Genomic DNA, 19,799 nt, shown 5'->3' with positions numbered 1-19,799 from the left:
TGACTCCAGCTACACCTCCTTATAGAAATTATTCTGCTTTAAAGGACTAATTCACTACATGCCCCCCAAAAATGTAATCTTCTATTCACCCTCATGTCTAAAGCCCTTTAAAATCACAGTAACCTATTGGCAGGTGGCACTTGACACTCCACCCCTGATGCACGCGTCATTGCGGGCATATAAACCGATGTGCCATTTCATTATGATTTTTTGACTGAAGTGAAGAGAGCACGTCTCGTTACCTTACTGTAAGTTATCAGTAATGCCGCAAGCAGGCCTGGACTGGGAAGAGAAATCGGCCTGGGATGTTACATGGCAACTGGCCCAAAACTTGTTGAGGTGGTTAGCGGCGCCATTTTGTGGTCCATTCTGCATAACGTGCAGGCTCATTTCAGCTTATCTCGGCACATTTTGCGGCCGACCCACCAGCCTGCTTGGTTCTCCCAATGTCCAGTCCACCCCCAATTGGCCAAAGACCATCAGCCCACTGGGAAAATGCCGGTATGCCAGATTACCAGTCCAGGCCTGGCAGCAAGCGTACACATCTCGTTCCTCCTTTTCAGAGAACCAAGGTTACAGTTGTATCCAGTTCGTTCCCTCCAAATCATTCACTTTGATCCTGCAACCATGTTGTCATGAATGATGAGGCTCTCCCGAGTTGACCCAGCACTTGAGAGGCCTCATATATAACAAACCCAATGGGGTGATGGCATCCGCGGTGGCCATCAAACCCAATGGGGTGATGCCGTCTGCGTTGGCCATCAAACCCAAGGGCTGCTGAAGCTAGCTTGAAACTCGTCAAGCATCGGATTGTGTTTGTCGGCCAGACACTCCAAGATGGTCACATAGTGAAGGTCACCAAGAAGGAAACCAAACGACTGGCCACCAACACAATCTCACCAAATTGACTTTTAGACCCAAATGTGCCTCTGTGCTAAAAGCGACCAGTCATCGATGTTATTCAGAACACTGATGCCGCTCCGCCTCAACAGAGCGAGTGCCGCATAGACCCATTTCGTCAACAAGCGAGGAGCTAGGGACAAGCCAAAGAACAGGTCTTTGAACTGGTATGCAGTTCCTTCGAAGGCGACTCAATAATTGCCTGTGACGAGGGGCTACTTGCACAGGTGGTTTGATACAAAACAGTCCAGAGGATGGACAGGAGACAAAATCTGTGTCCGAGTAACCATATTGAAACGGAGACTTTGCAAGTGTCCGGTTCAAGCGTCTCAAGTCCAGATTGTGCCTCTGCTGGCACTGCCTCTATCAAGCCTTTTGAGAGGTGATTTCGTACCTCTGAGCGCAAGACCGGCGTGTCCCACAACGTCATGACGGAGGACAGAACGAACCGCATTGAAGGCAGCCCCCTCGCCTAAGCACGTAGACACAGAGGTTCTCCTGTGTTCACCGGTATCTGAGCGGCACCCACTCTTGGGGAGTGATTGTGCAATGCAACCGGAATCACATATGAACTGGATATGAGCTCATTTTTGTACATGTGAGATTTGAGGTCTGCATTTTTTATTAGAACGTGCCAAACAGTTGGCATGGAGCCAACAACAGTGTTGCGACCATCTTTCATTTCGATCCCGACAATCGTCCATCTTTGGTGCCAGAGTGAACGGTTCGTTGAGGTCCACTCTGCATTGTACTCAAACCATCAGGAACACTTCCCTTGCCCAAAAGGAGGTTTCCGCTGGAGAGCACAATTTTAGGCTTAAGCCATGAGAGTGAGTAGCATGAGTGTGAGGTGAGTAAATGATGATAGAGCTTCCATATTTGGCTTAATTATTCCTTTACGAGTTTCACTGATAAGCAAACATTTCAGAGCTCAAGTTAGTGTTTTTGAACAGAGAAGGTCAGAATCACATGACAAGAAGTTTGTAAATTCTCCAGTGAATTTGTGTATGTTTGTGATTTGTGGTTTTGTGATGTAGTGCTCTGACCACTGTAAATTTAGCAAAGATTGAGATAGAACAGCAATTTCCTGCCTCACCCTGTTGCCACATGTTTTGTGTGTGTGTGTACGTTTCACAAGATTGCTCTTTACTGTATTGGTGAATCACACGTACTGTACATCTTGGACTACCAAAAGTTTCCTCAGCACCCCTGTACAGGGATCCCTGGACAACCCAGTGATTCGGAGGAGCAGGAATAATCCGATTGCTTGGGTTGTTTCCCATTTTCTGATTTTGTGTTGAAACATGGTAACCTTTTTTAAACTGATCTGAGAGTACTACAGTATTATTGATGGCTGAAAGCATAATCAAACTATATTTGATAAACGTTTAATGAGCCAAAGTAAAAAATAAACAAACAAGGGACACTGGACAAGCGTCAAATTCTGGGAAGATCTACGGCCAATGATTGCATATTGACTTAAGGCTTAAGTATACTTCGGTTTTCCACACTCCTTATCAGATTGCGCACAGTATGCGTAACGCAAATTTCGTCATCGGCACAGTTTGTGCGAACTGTCCGCGTGGGTCCTAGATTGTCTCAAAACACGGACAACCCTGATCTGTGCGCACCATCGGCGGATGTGTCGTATAGTCGTAGTGTGCATGCATCGAATGCGTTAGTATTCGGTAGCGGTCAAGGGCATACTTGGAAAGGCTAAGCGCTCATCAGTGTGCGGGAAAAACACGAATCGGTTTTCAGTTCCCTAACGTCATAATTTTGCCAAGTATGCAGTTATGGAGAGCGTTAACTAAATGCTCCATTTTCGATGGAGGAATGCGCCGTTCTAGTGTGAACGAGGCGTACATTTGGCGAAATTCATGCACTTTTCAAAAGAAAACGTTATGTTTTTTTTAAAAGGAAAAATGAGTTTGGAGTTTTCGTTTCCTAACGGCATAGTTTTCCAAGATTTGCGATAATTGAGCACGTTTGAAACGTTGTGGATCAGAAACGTAAACGTAGCAAAATCGACGCCTTTTTAAACGAAAATGTATTATTATGGACGAGGCCTTAGGGGCTGTACAGACCGAACTCGTGATTGTGTTAAAAAAGCTTGACACCGCTTAAAGAATTGAACAAACTGGTAGTGTTTCGGGACATGTTTCAAGAAGTTGACAATTATTTTTAACGTGACACGGCACTTCAAAAATGTGCCGCTCCTGCATGCGACAATGAAAACGTTGCGAGACGCGGCGCAACAGTCCATCAAGCGTATGTTTGAGGTGATTTTGGCGAAACCAGTCAAGAAAGTGTCCTGGTCATATTTAACCCCAAATAAAAAAAACTAAAACGTATATTTTGCATAAAGAAAATGAAGTGTATATTTCAGACCATTACCATTTTTTGTGGCGTCACATTGTTCCCCCCAATTCTCATTACTGCAACTTATCTGGACAATTAACTTTTTACTATTCCCATTGTTTTCATTGATGATTCACGCTAATGGCTGAAAAAGTTTCGTTTGATTTTGTAGTAAAATAGTAACAAGACATTATCAAAACAGATGAAGAACAGCAACACTTAAACGGGCTAAATAGAGTAAATAAAGTTTAGGGCGCGCATGCTATTATATGCATTATAATTAGCTTTAAAAACACAAATTCTATGGTATGTCTTTTAGATAGCAACAGTTGAAGTCAGAAGTTTACATACACGTTTGTATTTGGTAGCATTGCCTTTAAATTGTTTAACTTGGGTCAAATGTTTTGGGGATCCTTCCTCAAGCTTCCCACATGAAGTTGTTGGAATTGTGTCCCATTCCTCCAGACAGAACTGGTGTAACCGAGTCAGGTTTGTCGGCCTCGGATTGAGGTCAGGGCTTTGTGATGTACACTCCAATATCTTGACTCTGTGTCCTTTGGAGAACTTTGGAGGTATGTTTGGGGGTAATTGTCCATCTGGAAGACCCATTTGCAACTGAGCTTTAACTTCCTGTCTGATGTCTTGAGATGTTGCTTCAATATATCCACATAATGTTCCTTCCTCATGATGTCATCTATTTTGGGAAGTGCACCAGTTCCTCCTGCAGCAAAGCACCCCCACAACATGATGCCGCCACCCCCACAACATGATGCTGCACCCCCATGCTTCACTGTGGGGATGGTGTTCTTTGGCTTGCAAGCCTCACCCTTTTCCCCCCAAACATACCGATGGTCATTATGGCCAAACAGTTCAATGTTTGTTTCATCAGACCAGAGGACATTTCTCCAAAAGTCAGATCTTTGTCCCCATGTGCACTTGCAATCTGTAGTTTGGCTTGTTTATGGTGGTTTTGGAGCAGCGGCTTCTTCCTTGCTGAGCCTTTCAGGTGATGTCCATATAGGACTGGTTTTACTGTGGATCTAGATACTCGTCTACCTGTTTCCTCCAGCATCTTCACAAGGTCCTTTGCTGTTGTTCTGAGATTGATTTGCTCTTTTCACACAAACTATGTTCATCTCTAGGAGACAGAATGAGTCCCCTTCCTGAGCGGTGTGATGACTGTGTGGTCACATGGTGTTTATACTTGTGTACTATTGTTTGTACAGATGAACGTGGCACCTTCAGGCATTTGGAAATTGCTCCCAAGGATGAACCAGACTTGTGGAGGTCCACAATTGTTTTCTGAGGTCTTGTCTGATTTCTTTTGATTTTCCCATGATGTCAAGCAAAGAGGCACTGAGTTTGAAGACAGGCCTTAAAATACATCCACAGGTGCACCTCAAATTCAGTACACCTCCAATCAGAAGCTAACTGGCTGAAGGCTAGTCATTTTCTGGAATTTTCCAAGCTGCTTAAAGGCACAGTTAACTTCTGATCCACTGGAATTATAATATAGTCAATTAAAAGTGACACAATCGGTCTGTAAGCAGTTATTGGATTAATTACTCGTATCATGCACAAAGTAGACGTCCTAAACGACTCGCCAAAACTATAGTTTACTAATATGAAATCTGTGGAGTGGTTAAATGAGTTTTGACGTCAACATAAGTGTATGTAAACTTCTGACTTCAACTGTAGATAAACATGTCCCATTTTACTCATTTCAGCAATTCAAACCTGCGCTGAGATTTGCTGTGTTTACTCAGCTGTGAGTGTGTTGACAAACAGAGACGGGGCTTCTTAAATGCTCACGAATGAGGTAATTAGTGTGATGTACTAACTTACGAGAGCCGCGGGTGAATTACATGAACTCGCATGCTGTTAGATTGTTGTGGTGTTTGGTTTGCATTGACTGGGTGTGTGTGTGTGTTGAGGAAACGGTCACACTGTGGAGAGCTTTCAATTCATGTGATAATGTGTGTGTGTGTGTGTGTGTGTGTTTGTTTGTGTGTGTGTGTGTGTGTGATGCAGCCCGATGTTGAGTAAGACAGCGAGGGCCCACCCACACATCCTCTACACACGCACGGATTTACCATGCTGCCTTTCCTGAAATTGTGTTTGTGTGTCGGACGCTCGCTGTCGGCTGTCTTTATAAGGACCAACTACTACTAAAGAGACCGACGGCCCTAAACGCACACATGTGCGGTGCCTCATGGCACGGCTGAGTTTGCCCGTCTGATACCTTTTAGGCTCTCTGTTGGACCTCTGCTGTGGATTTGATGGTGCGTGGGCTTACAGGTACTGTCAGAGCTTGTGTGTGTGTGACGGATAAATGGAAGCATGTTTGAAGGAGTTGTATGGAGTTGTTTTGATGTATATGGGTGTGTTGGACACGATGTCTTGAATTTATATTTCTCATGATCTTAACCTAAAGGCTTATTCTTAATTACTTGAAATGAGTTTTGCTGCCCAATATTAATTTTGCCTTGTGGAGTATATAGTGAAGGAAAAGCAGTAATGTCCAGGATACATTTAAAAAGCATCTCGGGATGAAGTACATCAGGAATTGCTATAGAGAGTGATCAGAATCCAAGAAACAAGAGAGCTGTCGTTTGTTTTACATTATTTTAGTCGCTATATATTTCTCAAACTTCCATTTTTGTTAGAGGTACACCGATATATCGGTTTTACTGATGAATCGGTGCCGATTGTTGCTTTTTCAAGCTATCGTTTATTCGGAAAAAATAATGGTGATATTTGCCGATAGTTTCTTTTTTTTATCTATTGTGACGGAGCCAAATCTCTGTCATTTCAAAATAAGAGTCCAGGTTTTTTTCAGGCTTGTCCCATGCACCAAATCTTTTTTTTTTTTTTTATTATTGTGATTTTAGTTGAAAAACAAACTACATCTGGGATTTTATTCATTTTGGACTCCGACAAACAATGTTGTAACATTCTATGAACTGATTTTAATCGGCCGATTAATCGGTTATCGGTCTTTTCTACCACCTTCGTTATCGGTGTCACCGTTCAGCTTTAATTTGTAATAATAATAATATTATAATCCCACCTATTACACTGCTACTAACCAAATAATATAATAATCCCATTTATTACATATCTGCTAACCAAATAGTATTAATAATCCCACTTATTACACTTCTGCTAACCAAATAGTATTAATAATCCCACTTATTACATAGCTGCTAACCAAATAGTATTAATAATCCCACTTATTACACTTCTGCTAACCAAATAGTATTAATAATCCCACCTATTACACTTCTGTTAACCAAATAGTATTAATAATCCCATTTATTACACTTCTGCTAACCAAATAGTATTAATAATCCCATTTATTACACTTCTGCTAACCAAATAGTATTAATAATCCCACCTATTACACTTCTGCTAACCAAATAGTATTAATAATCCCACCTATTACACTTCTGTTAACCAAATAGTATTAATAATCCCATTTATTACACTTCTGCTAACCAAATAGTATTAATAATCCCACTTATTACACTTCTGCTAACCAAATAGTATTAATAATCCCACCTATTACACTTCTGCTAACCAAATAGTATTAATAATCCCACTTATTACACTTCTGCTAACCAAATAGTATTAATAATCCCACTTATTACATAGCTGCTAACCAAATAGTATTAATAATCCCATTTATTACACTTCTGCTGACCAAATAGTATTAATAATCCCACTTATTACATGGCTAATAATTGAAAAGCACATTAACTGTTACATATAGAAAATTCAACTACATTCAGAAAAATTATTTTGAGTTCACTCAATTAAAATAAACGTAAGCGCAACAATTCTAGAACTTGATTACAAGTTAATCCATTTGTGTTGGGATTGCAAGGTACATGATAGGGAGCGAAAAAGTTCAAAATTAAATGTTATTTTATGTGTTTTGTACTAGATGAAAAGTAGGGGGTCTCCCCCCCGCCCCTGGCAGCGGTTCTCTCACTCCAGGCGGTCGGCAGTGAGCCCCTCCCCGCTCGCGGTCGGCGGTCTCAAACCCCGCCGCGTTTCAGCGGCTGGTAGGTGACTCCTTCGCCCCTGGCAGCGGCCCAGGCGGTCGGTTAGGAGCCCCTTCTCCCCTCGTGGTCGGTGGCCATCGTCCTCTTCAGGCGGCTGGGCTCCTCGTCCCCCGGTAGATGGCCGCGGCTGCTCCGTTGGGGTGGACGGTAGGACGGTAGTGGCGAGAACTCTACTACGGCGTATCCCTCCTCCTTCCCGGGCTTCGGCACCAGTGTAACGTAGTTCAATGGAAAGGAGGAGGCGAGAACCGGCTTGACAATATAAATAATAGTTTAATATAAAACTTAAAAGAAGACACAAACACACACATGACGGACATGTCCGCTAACGATCTCTCTCTCCCGCACGATACTCTGCAGTCGACCTTTATACCTCGGAGGCTTGATTAGCCTAATACCGGGACCGGGTGTGTATGATCACGACCCGGCCCCGCCCTCCGCCCTGCCACATGCATTTAGCCTTGTTAGCCTCCTGCTGTCTGGTAGACCATTTTGGGTTGTGACCCGCCAGTTGAGAAGAGAGCGTGAGAGTGGTCATGCAGTATACGGATGGCGAATCTGTGTTTTCGTTTTGGGCTGAGCTCAAAGAGCCGTTCAGAATAACTATAATTATGTGCTATTTATGTGTGTTTGTCAATGAGAGAGGATGCCCAAATTGTAATGTGGCATTCTGGGAATATCTGCCGTTTTTAAGGAAATACATCAAGTGCGTTCATGCGTGTGTGTGTGTGTGTGTGTGTGTATGTGTGTGTGCATATTTGTATGCATGTGTATATATGTGTGTGCATATGTGTGTGTGTGTGTGTGTGTGTGTGTGTGTGTGTATTTGTATGTATGTGTATATATGTGTTTGCATATGTGTATATGTATGCGTGTGACTGTGCGTGCGTGCGCGTGTGTATGCATATGTATGTATGTGTGTATATGTATGTATGTACAAATACTAATGTGGTCTGTATAGAAGGGAATGTAATGGCAGAAGAGGATATGTTGCAGTTTTTAAGGAAATACTTCATCCAAAAAAAAAGCTAATTCTGTCATTTCTTGTACCCTCATGTTGTTCTAAGCCAAAGTTCCTTTTAAGGCAAGTCTGGTCACTATGAGGCAATCCCGGGCAACTCTTTTCTGCATTGGGGACCAAATGCTTGGTCAAGATTGCGTTCCAAGAACATATTGTTAATCGGGAGTAAAATCGGACAAAAGTGGGATCATAAATTGTGCTACTTTAATGAGTTAATTTATGGGCCGTTACCGTGATAATAACACCCTTATATTATTTAAAGTACTTGGAGTTTTCCTCCTTCTCATGCTCTTGAAGTGTCACACATATCGACATGGTGTTGCAACACAGGAAGTTGTGTGAGGAAGTTGGTTTTTCCGGGGCTGCAGGGTGTTCCGAAGTTCGGAAGATGCTCTTGAGCTTTGACACTGTGAATGGAGTTGAAACATGAACTATAACGTTCCAGAAGTCTTCAATATCTATAATGACAAAATCCCAATATAAATATGTATTTCTTGATATTTCATGCGTTTGTATTGTTTCTTGTTTTAATGCGAGTAGTTCCCTGTTGAGAAGGAAATGTATATTTGTGGAGAAGTGCTGGTTTTGTAATGTTCTCTCTCTACGTACAGATGAACATGTCGCAATATATCAGAATGAGCTTTTTTGCCAAGTCTTCTTACACAAACAATGAATTTGTCTTGGTGACAGAAGCAAGTGTGTGCATTGATGCGCGTGTGTGTGTGTGTGTGTGTGTGTGTGTGTGTGTGTGTGTGTGTGTGTGTGTGTGCATGCGTATGTGTATATACGTGTGTGTGCATGCATGTGTGTGTGTGTGCGTGTGTGTGTGTGTATGCATATGTGTATATGTATATATGTGTGTGCGTGTAGGTGTGTGTGTGTGTGTGCATATGTATATGTGTGTGTGTGTGTGTGTGTGTGTGTATATGTATGCATGTGGTATATATGTGTGCGCGTGTGTATATATATATATATCACGGAGATCACATTTTTTTCCCCATTCTGATGGTTGATGTGAACATTAACTGACGCTCCTGACCCGTATCTGCATGATGTCCTCAGTGTATGTGACTTTGCCAATATGATCATACAGAGAGTTCCCAATTTTTGCATGGGACTTTCCCACGGTAGACCCGTGTTTGGATCCCGCGTTGAAACCAGGAAGTAATCGCAATCACAGTCAGTGACTAGCGTGATTCCGAAGTTGCCTTTTCCCCCCTAACATTAAAGTGTTACTCCCCTGATAGTTAGGTTTGGGGTTGGGGGGGTCATTTTTAAATATACATTCCTCTTCAACTCGTCTTTGGCGCCCCTCTGTGGACATTTGACATAGAAAATGGTGCTTCCATGTGCTCAAATGCCCAACAACACTCACCGCTTTGGCTACTGGGGCAGTGTTTCGCATTTCGGTAAACAGAAGAGTAACCCTAAAGTTTCCGAACTCGATGTGAGATCAGTCTGGACTTTGCGGGACTTTCAGTGCCTTTGTTCTTGGTGTACGCTTGGCCTTGTGCTGTTGACACGTCTCTTATGACTGACTTTAGATGATGTTCTGAGTGTTATTTGTTGACTTCCGTAATGTGTGAAACTGAAATTTGTCCATGAGATGTTCAACTTTGGAGAAACCCTTTCAGATTCTCACTGCACTTCCTGTGTGAAGTGGGCGTCTTTTCTTTTTGTATAAGGTGTGTCACCAGAAACAGACTTTGTGGTTTCAAACAGGACAAGAGGTTAAAAACGAAGCGTTGGGTTGAAAAGAATGATTTTCCATTTAGCTGTTTATTTCACCATGCATTTGCAGACCTCAGACAGTTGGACCCTTGCTAAAGTGTTCATGGGCTGTTCAAGTCAAAGACGTACAAACCATATAAAGTTACCAGAGGCTTTATAACATTATAAGGGACGGAGTCTGCAACATAACAGATGGTTGAAGTCGAATTGCAAGATTGATATCCCTCGCTCTGATGGAAGTGATGCGGAGCGAATCAAAAGAAAGGCAATTCAAACTGTCTTTGTCAGGAGCCGCGGGAATCTTTCTTGGACTCGTCTTCTAAGGCCTCGTCGTCTTTTGTGTTTGAAACGAATTTCTTTAACTTTGTTACTATGTTATCTCAACGCACACACGCACTCGTGGTGGCGTAGTGACTCTCCTCAATCCGGGTGGTGGAGGACGAATCTCGGTTGCCTCCGCGTCTGAGACCGTCAATCCGCGCATCTAATCACGTGACTTGTTGAGCGCGTTACCACGGAGACGTAGCGCGTGTGGAGGCTTCACGCTATTCTCCGCGGCATCCACGCACAACTTACCATACGCCCCACCGAGAGCGAGAACCACATTATAGCGACCACAAGGAGGTTACCCCATGTGACTCTACCCTCCCTAGCAACTGGGACAATTTGGTTGCTAAGGAGTCCTGGCTGGAGTCACTCAGCACGCCCTGGATTCAAACTCACGACTCCAGGTGTGATAGTCAGCGTCAATACTCTCCGAGACCCCCAAGAAATATATTTCTTTCCCCTTCAACTGGAGCTTTTATTTTGACACGAAAGTGCAGAGTGTAGTTTACAATGCACTGCATCTGGTGAAGCGCTGATGTCCGCTCCTTTTCTGTTATACTGCGTCGCCTTTGTAGTTTGTAGAATAATTGGAATTTTTTACTAAAGTTTGGAATTGCCCAAATGTTTGAACATTCAGTACTTTATTTGTCTCAATGCACGGGATCTGCTCTAAATGCGCTAAAAACCTACACTATTCCCGCACATGCACAGAACAGCCCGTCACCCATTCTGAAGCGCGCACAGACAGCGTTTATCTGTCTTTTATAGCAGCCATTGCAATTTTATAATCACATATGACCATATTGCCATTTTGGTGTGATTTTGATTAATTGTGCTGCCCAGATGGATGGTAAAATAGGTCTACAGATGCACTTTTTATTAAACTTGTCCAAATAAAAAGCGCATCGCGATATTTATCTCAGCGTTGACGCTGACTGTCAGACCTGGAGTCGTGAGTTTGAATTCAGGGCGTGCTGAGTGACTCCAGTCAGGTCTCCATAGCAACCAAATTGGCCCGGTTGCTAGGGAGGGTTGAGTCACATGGGGTAACCTCCTCGTGGTCACTATAATGTGGTTCTCGCTCTCGGTGGGGCGTGTGGTGAGTTGTGCGTGGAGGCCGCGTAGAATAGCGTGAAGCCTCCACACGCGCTCAACAAGTCACGTGATCAGATGCGCGGATTGACGGTCTCCGACGTGGAGGCAACTGAGATTCGTCCTCCGCCACCCGGATTGAGGCGAGTCACTACACCACCACGAGGACTTGGAGCGCATTGGGAATTGGGCGTTACACATTGGGGAGAAAATATGTTTTTACGTCGTCGGCCAAATTCTTGTGATGATGTCATGAATATTTGATATCACCCAGCCCTACTACTATATAGTAAAATGTAGCATTTTAAGTGTTCAATTTGATCAATGACGCTCCGCTGCGCTGTATTTGACATGTTTTGGATTGTGCTGTGAGGATCCGAAGCACCTTTTGATTAAAATAATGCGAAGGTATGTTGAAACTACCGATAATACGCTTTGTGTATTATGTTTATTGGCATTTATATCGGCCGTCCTGCTTTCTAGATATCATTATCGACCATTGGAAAAGCCCATAGCCCTACCAAGTGACATGCATTTTTGACAAAATTCACAGCCTTTGACATTAACCCCAAAAGTAAAGCATTTTCTCCCTTTTAAAACGTTTATGTGCCCATTTATTAAAGTGTCAGTTGCATTTTATTATAAGCATTCACTATTGTTTTATCAGATTTGACTTGCGACCACTGATTTTTAAGTATGTGGCCGAGAGAAACAGGCCTCTGTTTGTCCGTCCCAGTGTCTTCGGCCTGTTTTAGAGGCTATTTCATGCATGGAAGCGTCTGCTGTAAATCATCTAATGTCTGATGCATGCGTGTCTGTGTTACTGAGTGATAAACATCTTCTGTAACCTCTCTTAAGAATGAGAAGCGTTCTGCATCCTTCCTCTGATTAGCCCGTTCAACCGCAGATGCATCCTGCAGCTGCTCTGCGCTTCCTGTCTGCAGCGAGACCCTTTTGTGCCAAGCGCGGCGTTCCTGCTTCGACTTCACTAGCAGAATTTCAATACATTGTGCGGCGGGAAACGGAACGGCCATCTGTGTGTCCTCGGCTGTTTTCCTCATCTGTGGTCTGAATGCAGTTGACACTGGGAGGTTTGTTTTATGTTGTGAATGGGCTGAAGTCATTGGATTTGTCACTTTGACAAACTCGACTGTATCTGTACCTAGTTTACATCCACTTTTAACGCCGTTTTGTGAAAATGCGTAAAATGTTTTTTGCGAAATTTGCTGTTTTCTGCCCGTTTCCATTCAAATGACCATTTATCGATAAAAATGCTGTGCGTGATGTCGCATAAGTTTCGGTTTATCGCTACAGAAATGTGTGTATATCGCTAATTCTGTTGGCCATACATTTCGCCTCCCAGATATCCCTATTCCCCCCAAAAATCACACTGATGCTTTTCTCCTTGTAGTGTGTATTTATCTTTAATTTTAAACATCTTTGTGCACCAAAAATATGTTTTTTGTGTTGTGGGCGCATTCCATGACTGCCGTCTATTATTATGAACGGTGTGGAAAAGCAACTTTAATAAATAAACGGATGTCTTCCGTGATTAAATGAATCGCAAAGAGCGGCCATTCATTTGTTCTCCTTGTACTTGTCGGTGACCGGTGCATGATACGAGATATTTGTGTTGCACTCCTGGAAGTGTCGCAGATGTGTTTGCAGCATCGGATCTGTGCAGGTATGTCGTTAAAACCAATCCATAACAGTGCGAGTGATGCTTCACGTACTATAAATTGGCTTGCGAGGATGTTTACATTGTCGTTATTATTAACACGGGCATTAACGAAAAATATAGTGTCACGTGACAGAATTTCGACTTTTGTCCAACCTTGTTTTTCGTGACGTTAAATGGAAAAATTATATGTTGATTAATTTGCATTTCCATCAGCTATATCGTAAAACGTCTTGATGCGCTACACTTGGGAATGTTGTTTGCGATGTTGTAATCTCTTGATTTGCGGTGTCATACCAAAATACTCAAAGGTTATGAGCTTAACATGAATTGTTTTTGCTTGTTTTAGAAGGCAGTGAAAATTTTGATAAATTGATTGGCAAACTTTTATTTTTCCTTTCCCGGTATTATTATTAGGGCTGAGTAAAAATAGCGATTTTCCGTTGCATTGCGATCTTCATTTGAGCGAACTTTCTCGTGATTCTTAAAGGGACAGTTCACCAAAGATAAGACTTCTCTCATTGTTTACTCGCCCTCATGCCATCCCAGATGTTTATGACTTTATTTCTTCAGCAGAACACATTTGAATAAATATAGAAAAATATCTCCGCTCAGCAGGTCCTTATAATGCAAGTGGATGGTGACCAGACCTTTTGAATCTCCAAATATCACCAAGTCCAGATACACGTCATCCATACAATTCCACTGGCTACGTTAATGTCTTCTAAAGCGAAACTATTGCTTTTGCTGTGAAAAAGATCAATAGTTAAGTACTTTTTAACTATGAATCATCGTTTCCGGTCAGCAGAAGTATGCGCGTTCACGCAGTGTCGTGTGACGTTTTCGCGTTGATGTTTAATGGATGTTTTAACTCTGAGACATCCAGGCTGAGCACAGAAATGCATCATTGTGTGTAAATGTACAGATACAAATACAGATCTAAACTGAAACCAACAAAGCGTCTGTACGGCGTTCCTCCTACTCCGTTGTAACCAGCGCCGCTCTTCCGGGTGTGTCGCAGCTGCTGACCGGAGCGATGATTTATACTTAAGTACATAATATTGATCTTTTTTGGACATTCATTTCACCTGTGGAGTCGAATGGATGATGTATATAATGACTGATTGTTGTGTTTTTTGAGCTTCAAAGGTCTGGTCACCGTCCACTTGCATTATAAGTGGGGCAGTGGTGGCTCAGCGGTTAAGGCTCTGGGTTACTGATCAGAAGGTCGTGGGTTCAAGCCCCAACACCACCAAGACACCACTGTTGGGCCCTTGAGCAAGGCCCTTGAACCTATCTGCTCCAGGGGCGCCGTATCATGGCTGACCCTGCACTCTGACCCCAGCTTAGCTGGGATATGTGAAAAATAAATAATTTCACCATGTATATGCAGAAATGTATGTATAATGTGTGACAGTTGGTCAAATTAAATTAAATTAAAAATTAATTAAATAAGGACCTGCTGAGATATTTTTCTTCAAATGTGTTCTGTAGAAGAAAGGCGTTGAATGAGGGAGAGTACATATTGAGAGAATTTTTATTTTTGGGTGAACTGTCCCTTTAAATCCCAAGATCGACCTTTTACTATATGAGCGACCCTCTACGGGGTCTGTGTATCTCAGCGACATTTGACGCTGACCATCACACCTGGAGTGACTAGTTTGAATCCAGGGCGTGCTGAGTGACTCCAACCAGGTCTCCTTAGCAACCAAATTGGCCCGGTTGCTAGGGAGGGTAGAGTCACATGGAGTAACCTCCTCGTGGTCGCTATAATGTGGTTCTTGCTCTCGGTGGGACGCGTGGGGAGTTGTATATGGCTTTTGGAGCACGTTACCGCGGAGACCTAGCGCGTGTGGAGGCTTCATGCTATTCTCCGCGGCATCCACGGGGCAACTGAGATTCGTCTTCCCCCACCCGGATTGAGTCACTACGTCACCACGAGGACTTTGGGTAGAAAATGGGAGAAAATCACCAACAAAAACAAACCAAATGAGCAACTCACTACACTGCGAGATGATAAACACTCGCATAAGCAACCAGATTTTGCGCAATTCGACTAAAATGTTGGCGATTCGCAAACGGCTGGTAATTTTCAGTGTATTGGCAAAGAAATTCGGCAGCGAGATCCATGTCACTCTGCGTTCTGAGTCAAAGTTTGGTTTGACTCGTTCTGTAAAATGTGTCCAAAGATGAGATCCTTATCTTGCACATATGATGCAGAAACGAACTGGTCCGACTCGTCTGTGAACTGCTGCTATTCTTAAAGGGACAGTTCTGTTTTAGCACTTCATGTCAGTGGAAATACTTTTAAATGTATCTATATGCACTATAATAGATGCAATTTCTTGTTATCATATTTACTGATGGAATACGTGGAATCTGTACATTTTGTAAAACCTAAAATGTTGCCCAAATGATGCAAAACTGATGATGAAATAGTTTTTGTGTTGACCAAGATACTACATGTATATACTGATATTAAAATCTCCAGTGTGCCGTTGAACAAGACACCTGACACAAGTAAACACTCCTGTAAATGCTAAGAGACTGAGAGTGTCTTTAGAGGTCGTGTAAACAGGCCGACTGATGGATTGTTTATCAGAGAGGATGTTTGTGAACTTTCGTCTGGCGGGTCGTGGGTGGGTTTGTAGGACAGAAGTAGTTCTGCAGATGTTATGTAGAGCTCTGAAGATGTGTCGCATTTACGATGCCCCACTTGCATTATGTGCCAGTTCTGATAACACATCCGGCAGTAGAAAAATATTTTGCATTTCGTTTCCTTTATTCCCCTGCTGTCCATGACACCATCATGAGATACGTGCAACCCATTTTTGGGTCATGACCCACCAGATGAGTCTGAAGTATGCCTCTGTCTATGGTAGTGTCTTTAGCTCTTTGAAGCCATTTTTATGCATTGAAGAGTGTGCTATAAATCTACTGTCCAATCTGTGTGTCTTGAGTGATAAACATCTCTGACCTCCTTGGAGATCTTAATAAATGTTTACATCCAGCAAGCAAGTAATAAAACAGACAAAGATTACTATATACCTCACTGTAGACATTTACTTGTGTGTTACTTGGGTGGTACCCTCCCTAGCAACCGGGCCAATTTGGTTGCTTAGGAGACCCGGCTGGAGTCGCTCAGCACGCTCCCTGGATTCAAACTACCAATCTCCAGGGGTGGTAGCCAGCGTCTTTACCAATGAGCTACCCAGGCCTCCTATGACGTGTCTTGTTGAGCGCGTTACCGCGGAGATATAGCGTGTGTGGAAGGTTCACGCCATCTACCGCGGCATCACCGCACAACTCTCAACGCGCCCCATTGAGAGCGAACCACATTATAGGGACCATGAGGAGGTTACCCCATGTGACTACACCCTCGCTAGCAACCGGGCCAATTTGGTTGCTTAGGAGACCTGGCTGGAGTCCCTCAACACGCCCTGGATTCAAACTCGTGACTCCAGGTGTGATAGCCAGCATCTTGACGAGCCACCTAGGCCCCGTTCGATAACGATTCATAAATCCCAAGATCTTTTACTATATGCGCAACTTTCTGACTGCGATTAGCCTCTGGCTGGTAAATGTTCAGATTTCCCTGACCAGTGTTTGAGTAGTACACCGGTAAAGATTCCTTCACTGCGTGTTGAGCATAAAAGTTTGGTTTGACTCGTTCCGTGTGTCCAAAGATGAGATCCACTCTTGGGCTGGGCTATAAGATGATGTAATTGGATATCGACGATGTCTTACAAAGATGCCGATTGCGAACAGACGATGATCGACAATATCGGGAAATGGCAAAACCATGGATCTGGGAAGTCGACAAATATATTAGACAGCGGCCAGGGTGTGAAACTGGCACCCGCCACCCGCAAAATGCGACTGAGGCTGAATCCAGTTCGCAAGCTCCTCGTCCAAATGTATTTCATACGCGGCTAATTTTGCTCATCTACTCGCAACAGGTGGGTGAACTGTAAGATGTTTCGGAGTGGCGCATGACAAGATATGCTGTTAGTCACAAATACATTATTTTTTCTTTCTGTTTCATTCCTCTGAAAACTGTTTGCAAGATTAATATAGTCTATGAGAATCCTGCAAATTATCTCCGATCATCTCAGGAGGTGCTGTGAGTTTAGTTCGCTTTATTTCCACGCGGTTGGCATGCATTGTGAATGCAACTCTTTGTATTAAAGAAACAAAGATAAAAGTTTACATTTATGATTGTCTTAAGTTTCTAATCTGTAGGCTATTAGTAATTTTCCACCTGGTGTTGTTGACGGATACTTGTGTGGTTGCAAATGGAGCCTTTGGAGACTGTAAACGGTATGTTTAAATAAGTTGGTTAAGATTTTTTTTGATCCATTCGTTATTTTATTGCTTTTTTCGTTTGGTTTAAAGTGCAATTTGAATTTAGAAATGTTGTGTTTCAATAAATGAATTACATTTTTAAAGTAAAATCAATAAAGCAAAAAAATTCCCCTACTCTCGGCACGGGGGGGGGGGTTGACCATGTAATCAGATATCGCGTTTTTTTTTTTAAGGCGATAATCGATAAAATAATTTAATCCATTTGCCATTTGAATAATATCTCTTCTAATATTCTTTCTGTTCCATACAGTCAGTTGTGAATCAAAAAAACAAGAAAAAATAAACTTTTAATTCTAATTATGAATAGCATGGATAAGGTTACAGAATTGCCGGTTTTCTTAAAGAGACATTACCGATTTTGAGTATGTGTTCTACAAATCAATGTGAATACTTTATATAGCAAAAGTTATGCTTCAAACGATAAACATGGAACACCTTGTCCTAACCAGACGCGGACATTCAAGGGGACGACCAATCTGTTTGTTCTCACCAGGAACAGTCTGTTTATTGAACGCAACTCATTTTCTCACCTGAGCTTTGTAAAGCTTTCTACGGCAAGCCCAGAGGGGACAAATACACAATCGTACACGGGGCAAAGTTATGTGATGAATCGCATTCTTTAGTCGTTTGCGATTGGTTGTTCACGCGAAACTCTTGTTGTTATTTCGACGATCTCCACGTGACAAAGACGCGACTGAGTTACTTTGCTCCGGCTGAAGAAAAGGAGACCTTAAGCACAACATTCGGTAGTTGTGTGACACCCTTGGCCAAAAACAAGCTGTTGTGAACCGGCTAGTGAGATGCCGGCTTTAATATACTGTAATAAGTGTCATTTTAAACCCATTCGTTGACTACACTGTTTTGCTGAAGACAATGCTTTTAAATTGTGTATCATATTTGTGTTTGATTGACAGCTGCTAGTGGAGTATGGGTACGACTGCCAGCGCTGCTCCCCAGCCCATGCTGCATGACGTATTCCACGGCAACGGGAGGATGGACAGCAGGCGGTCGCAAAGCAGCGCCTCTTTTCTGACGCTCAACATCCACAATAACAAAGCCAAATCCATCATCACTAATAAAGTGGCACCGGTGGTCATCACGTACGTTACTGAAAAGTAATAACGAGTCCTGTAAGAGTTCCTGCACATGCCTGAAGCACTGAAGTGATATTGTGTTTGTGGTTTCAGGTACAACTGCAGACAGGAGTTTCAGATCCACGATGATGTTCTCCGATCGAATTATAAAGTTGGGCGGATCTCAGACAACATGCCCGAGCACCATCTGGTCCAGGTGAGCTCACACACACACACACACACACACACACACACACACACACACACACTGTTGAACCTGATCACAAATACATATTTTTTACCCAATTTGTAACGCCCAATTCCCAATGCGCTCTTTAAGTCCTCGCCTCAATCGGGGTGGCGGAGGATGAATCCCAGCTGCCTCTGCGCCTGAGACCGTCAATCCACACATCTTAGCACGTGGCTTGTTGAGCATGTTGCCACGGAGACATAGCGTGTGTGGAGGCTTTACGCCATCCACCGTGGCATCCACACACGACTCACCACACGCCCCACCGAGAGAGAGAGAACCTACATTATAGTGACCACGAGGAGGTTATCCCATGTGACTCTACCCTCCCTAGCATCCGGGCCAATTTGGTTGCTAAGGAGACCTGGCTGGAGTCACTCAGCACACCCTGGGAATCGAACTAGCGAACTCCAGGGGGGATAGCCAGTGTAATTTCTAGTGGGGATGCACCGATTTAAAATTTCTTTACCGATACAAATTTAAACAAATAACTTTTGGCTGATACCAATGCAGTTATTTTGCCATCAGATCACTGTTTTGCTCAGGAATTGTGTTTTAAAAATGCACAAAAATTTACAAAAGCTTTTGAACGCATGACAGTCCAAAAGTTTAAAGAGAGCCACAATGAAAGATAAATGGAAGATAAAAAATGAAAAAAGAATGAAAAATAACTAAATATCATAGCATGATGCTTGATGTTATAAAAGGGGTTATTTTGTACTTTTTGCAGTTCAGAACAACAGAACTCACATTTTACATGTTTGTTCTGTATATAATAATACATTGCAAATTCATATTATGTTGGGCAATTCCACGGAAATATAAACCACATCAATTCAAAATAAAAAGTTACCAGAGTATCAAAACGCCCTTTGAAATTCTATAGTGGTATAATGAATACTGGAAAATGCCGTCCAGACCGCTAGAGGGCGCC

The 19,799-nt window shown here is 42.8% G+C and overlaps 1 protein-coding gene across 4 annotated transcripts in view; it reads left to right on the top strand.

Moving 5' to 3' along the window:
- The window catches only part of LOC127626463 (paladin-like), a 101,215-nt gene that overhangs the window by 5,180 nt on the left and 76,236 nt on the right, over window positions 1–19,799 (top strand). The window contains exons 1-3 of one of the 4 annotated variants that reach the window (XM_052102249.1): window positions 5,351–5,543; window positions 18,457–18,642; window positions 18,730–18,832. In XM_052102249.1, the coding sequence (XP_051958209.1) occupies window positions 18,470–18,642; window positions 18,730–18,832 (276 nt within the window). In that variant the 5' untranslated portion in view covers window positions 5,351–5,543; window positions 18,457–18,469. Of the gene's footprint in view, window positions 1–5,350; window positions 5,560–12,472; window positions 12,591–18,456; window positions 18,643–18,729; window positions 18,833–19,799 lie in introns of those variants that run through there. The other 3 variants (XM_052102247.1, XM_052102250.1, XM_052102248.1) reach the window with 3 other exon arrangements.

The sequence above is a fragment of the Xyrauchen texanus genome, chromosome 33 (assembly GCF_025860055.1).
Source record: "Xyrauchen texanus isolate HMW12.3.18 chromosome 33, RBS_HiC_50CHRs, whole genome shotgun sequence".
Classification (NCBI taxonomy): domain Eukaryota; kingdom Metazoa; phylum Chordata; class Actinopteri; order Cypriniformes; family Catostomidae; genus Xyrauchen; species Xyrauchen texanus.
The sequence above is the reverse complement of the archived record's forward strand: the minus strand, read 5'-3'. Positions and strand labels throughout refer to the sequence as shown.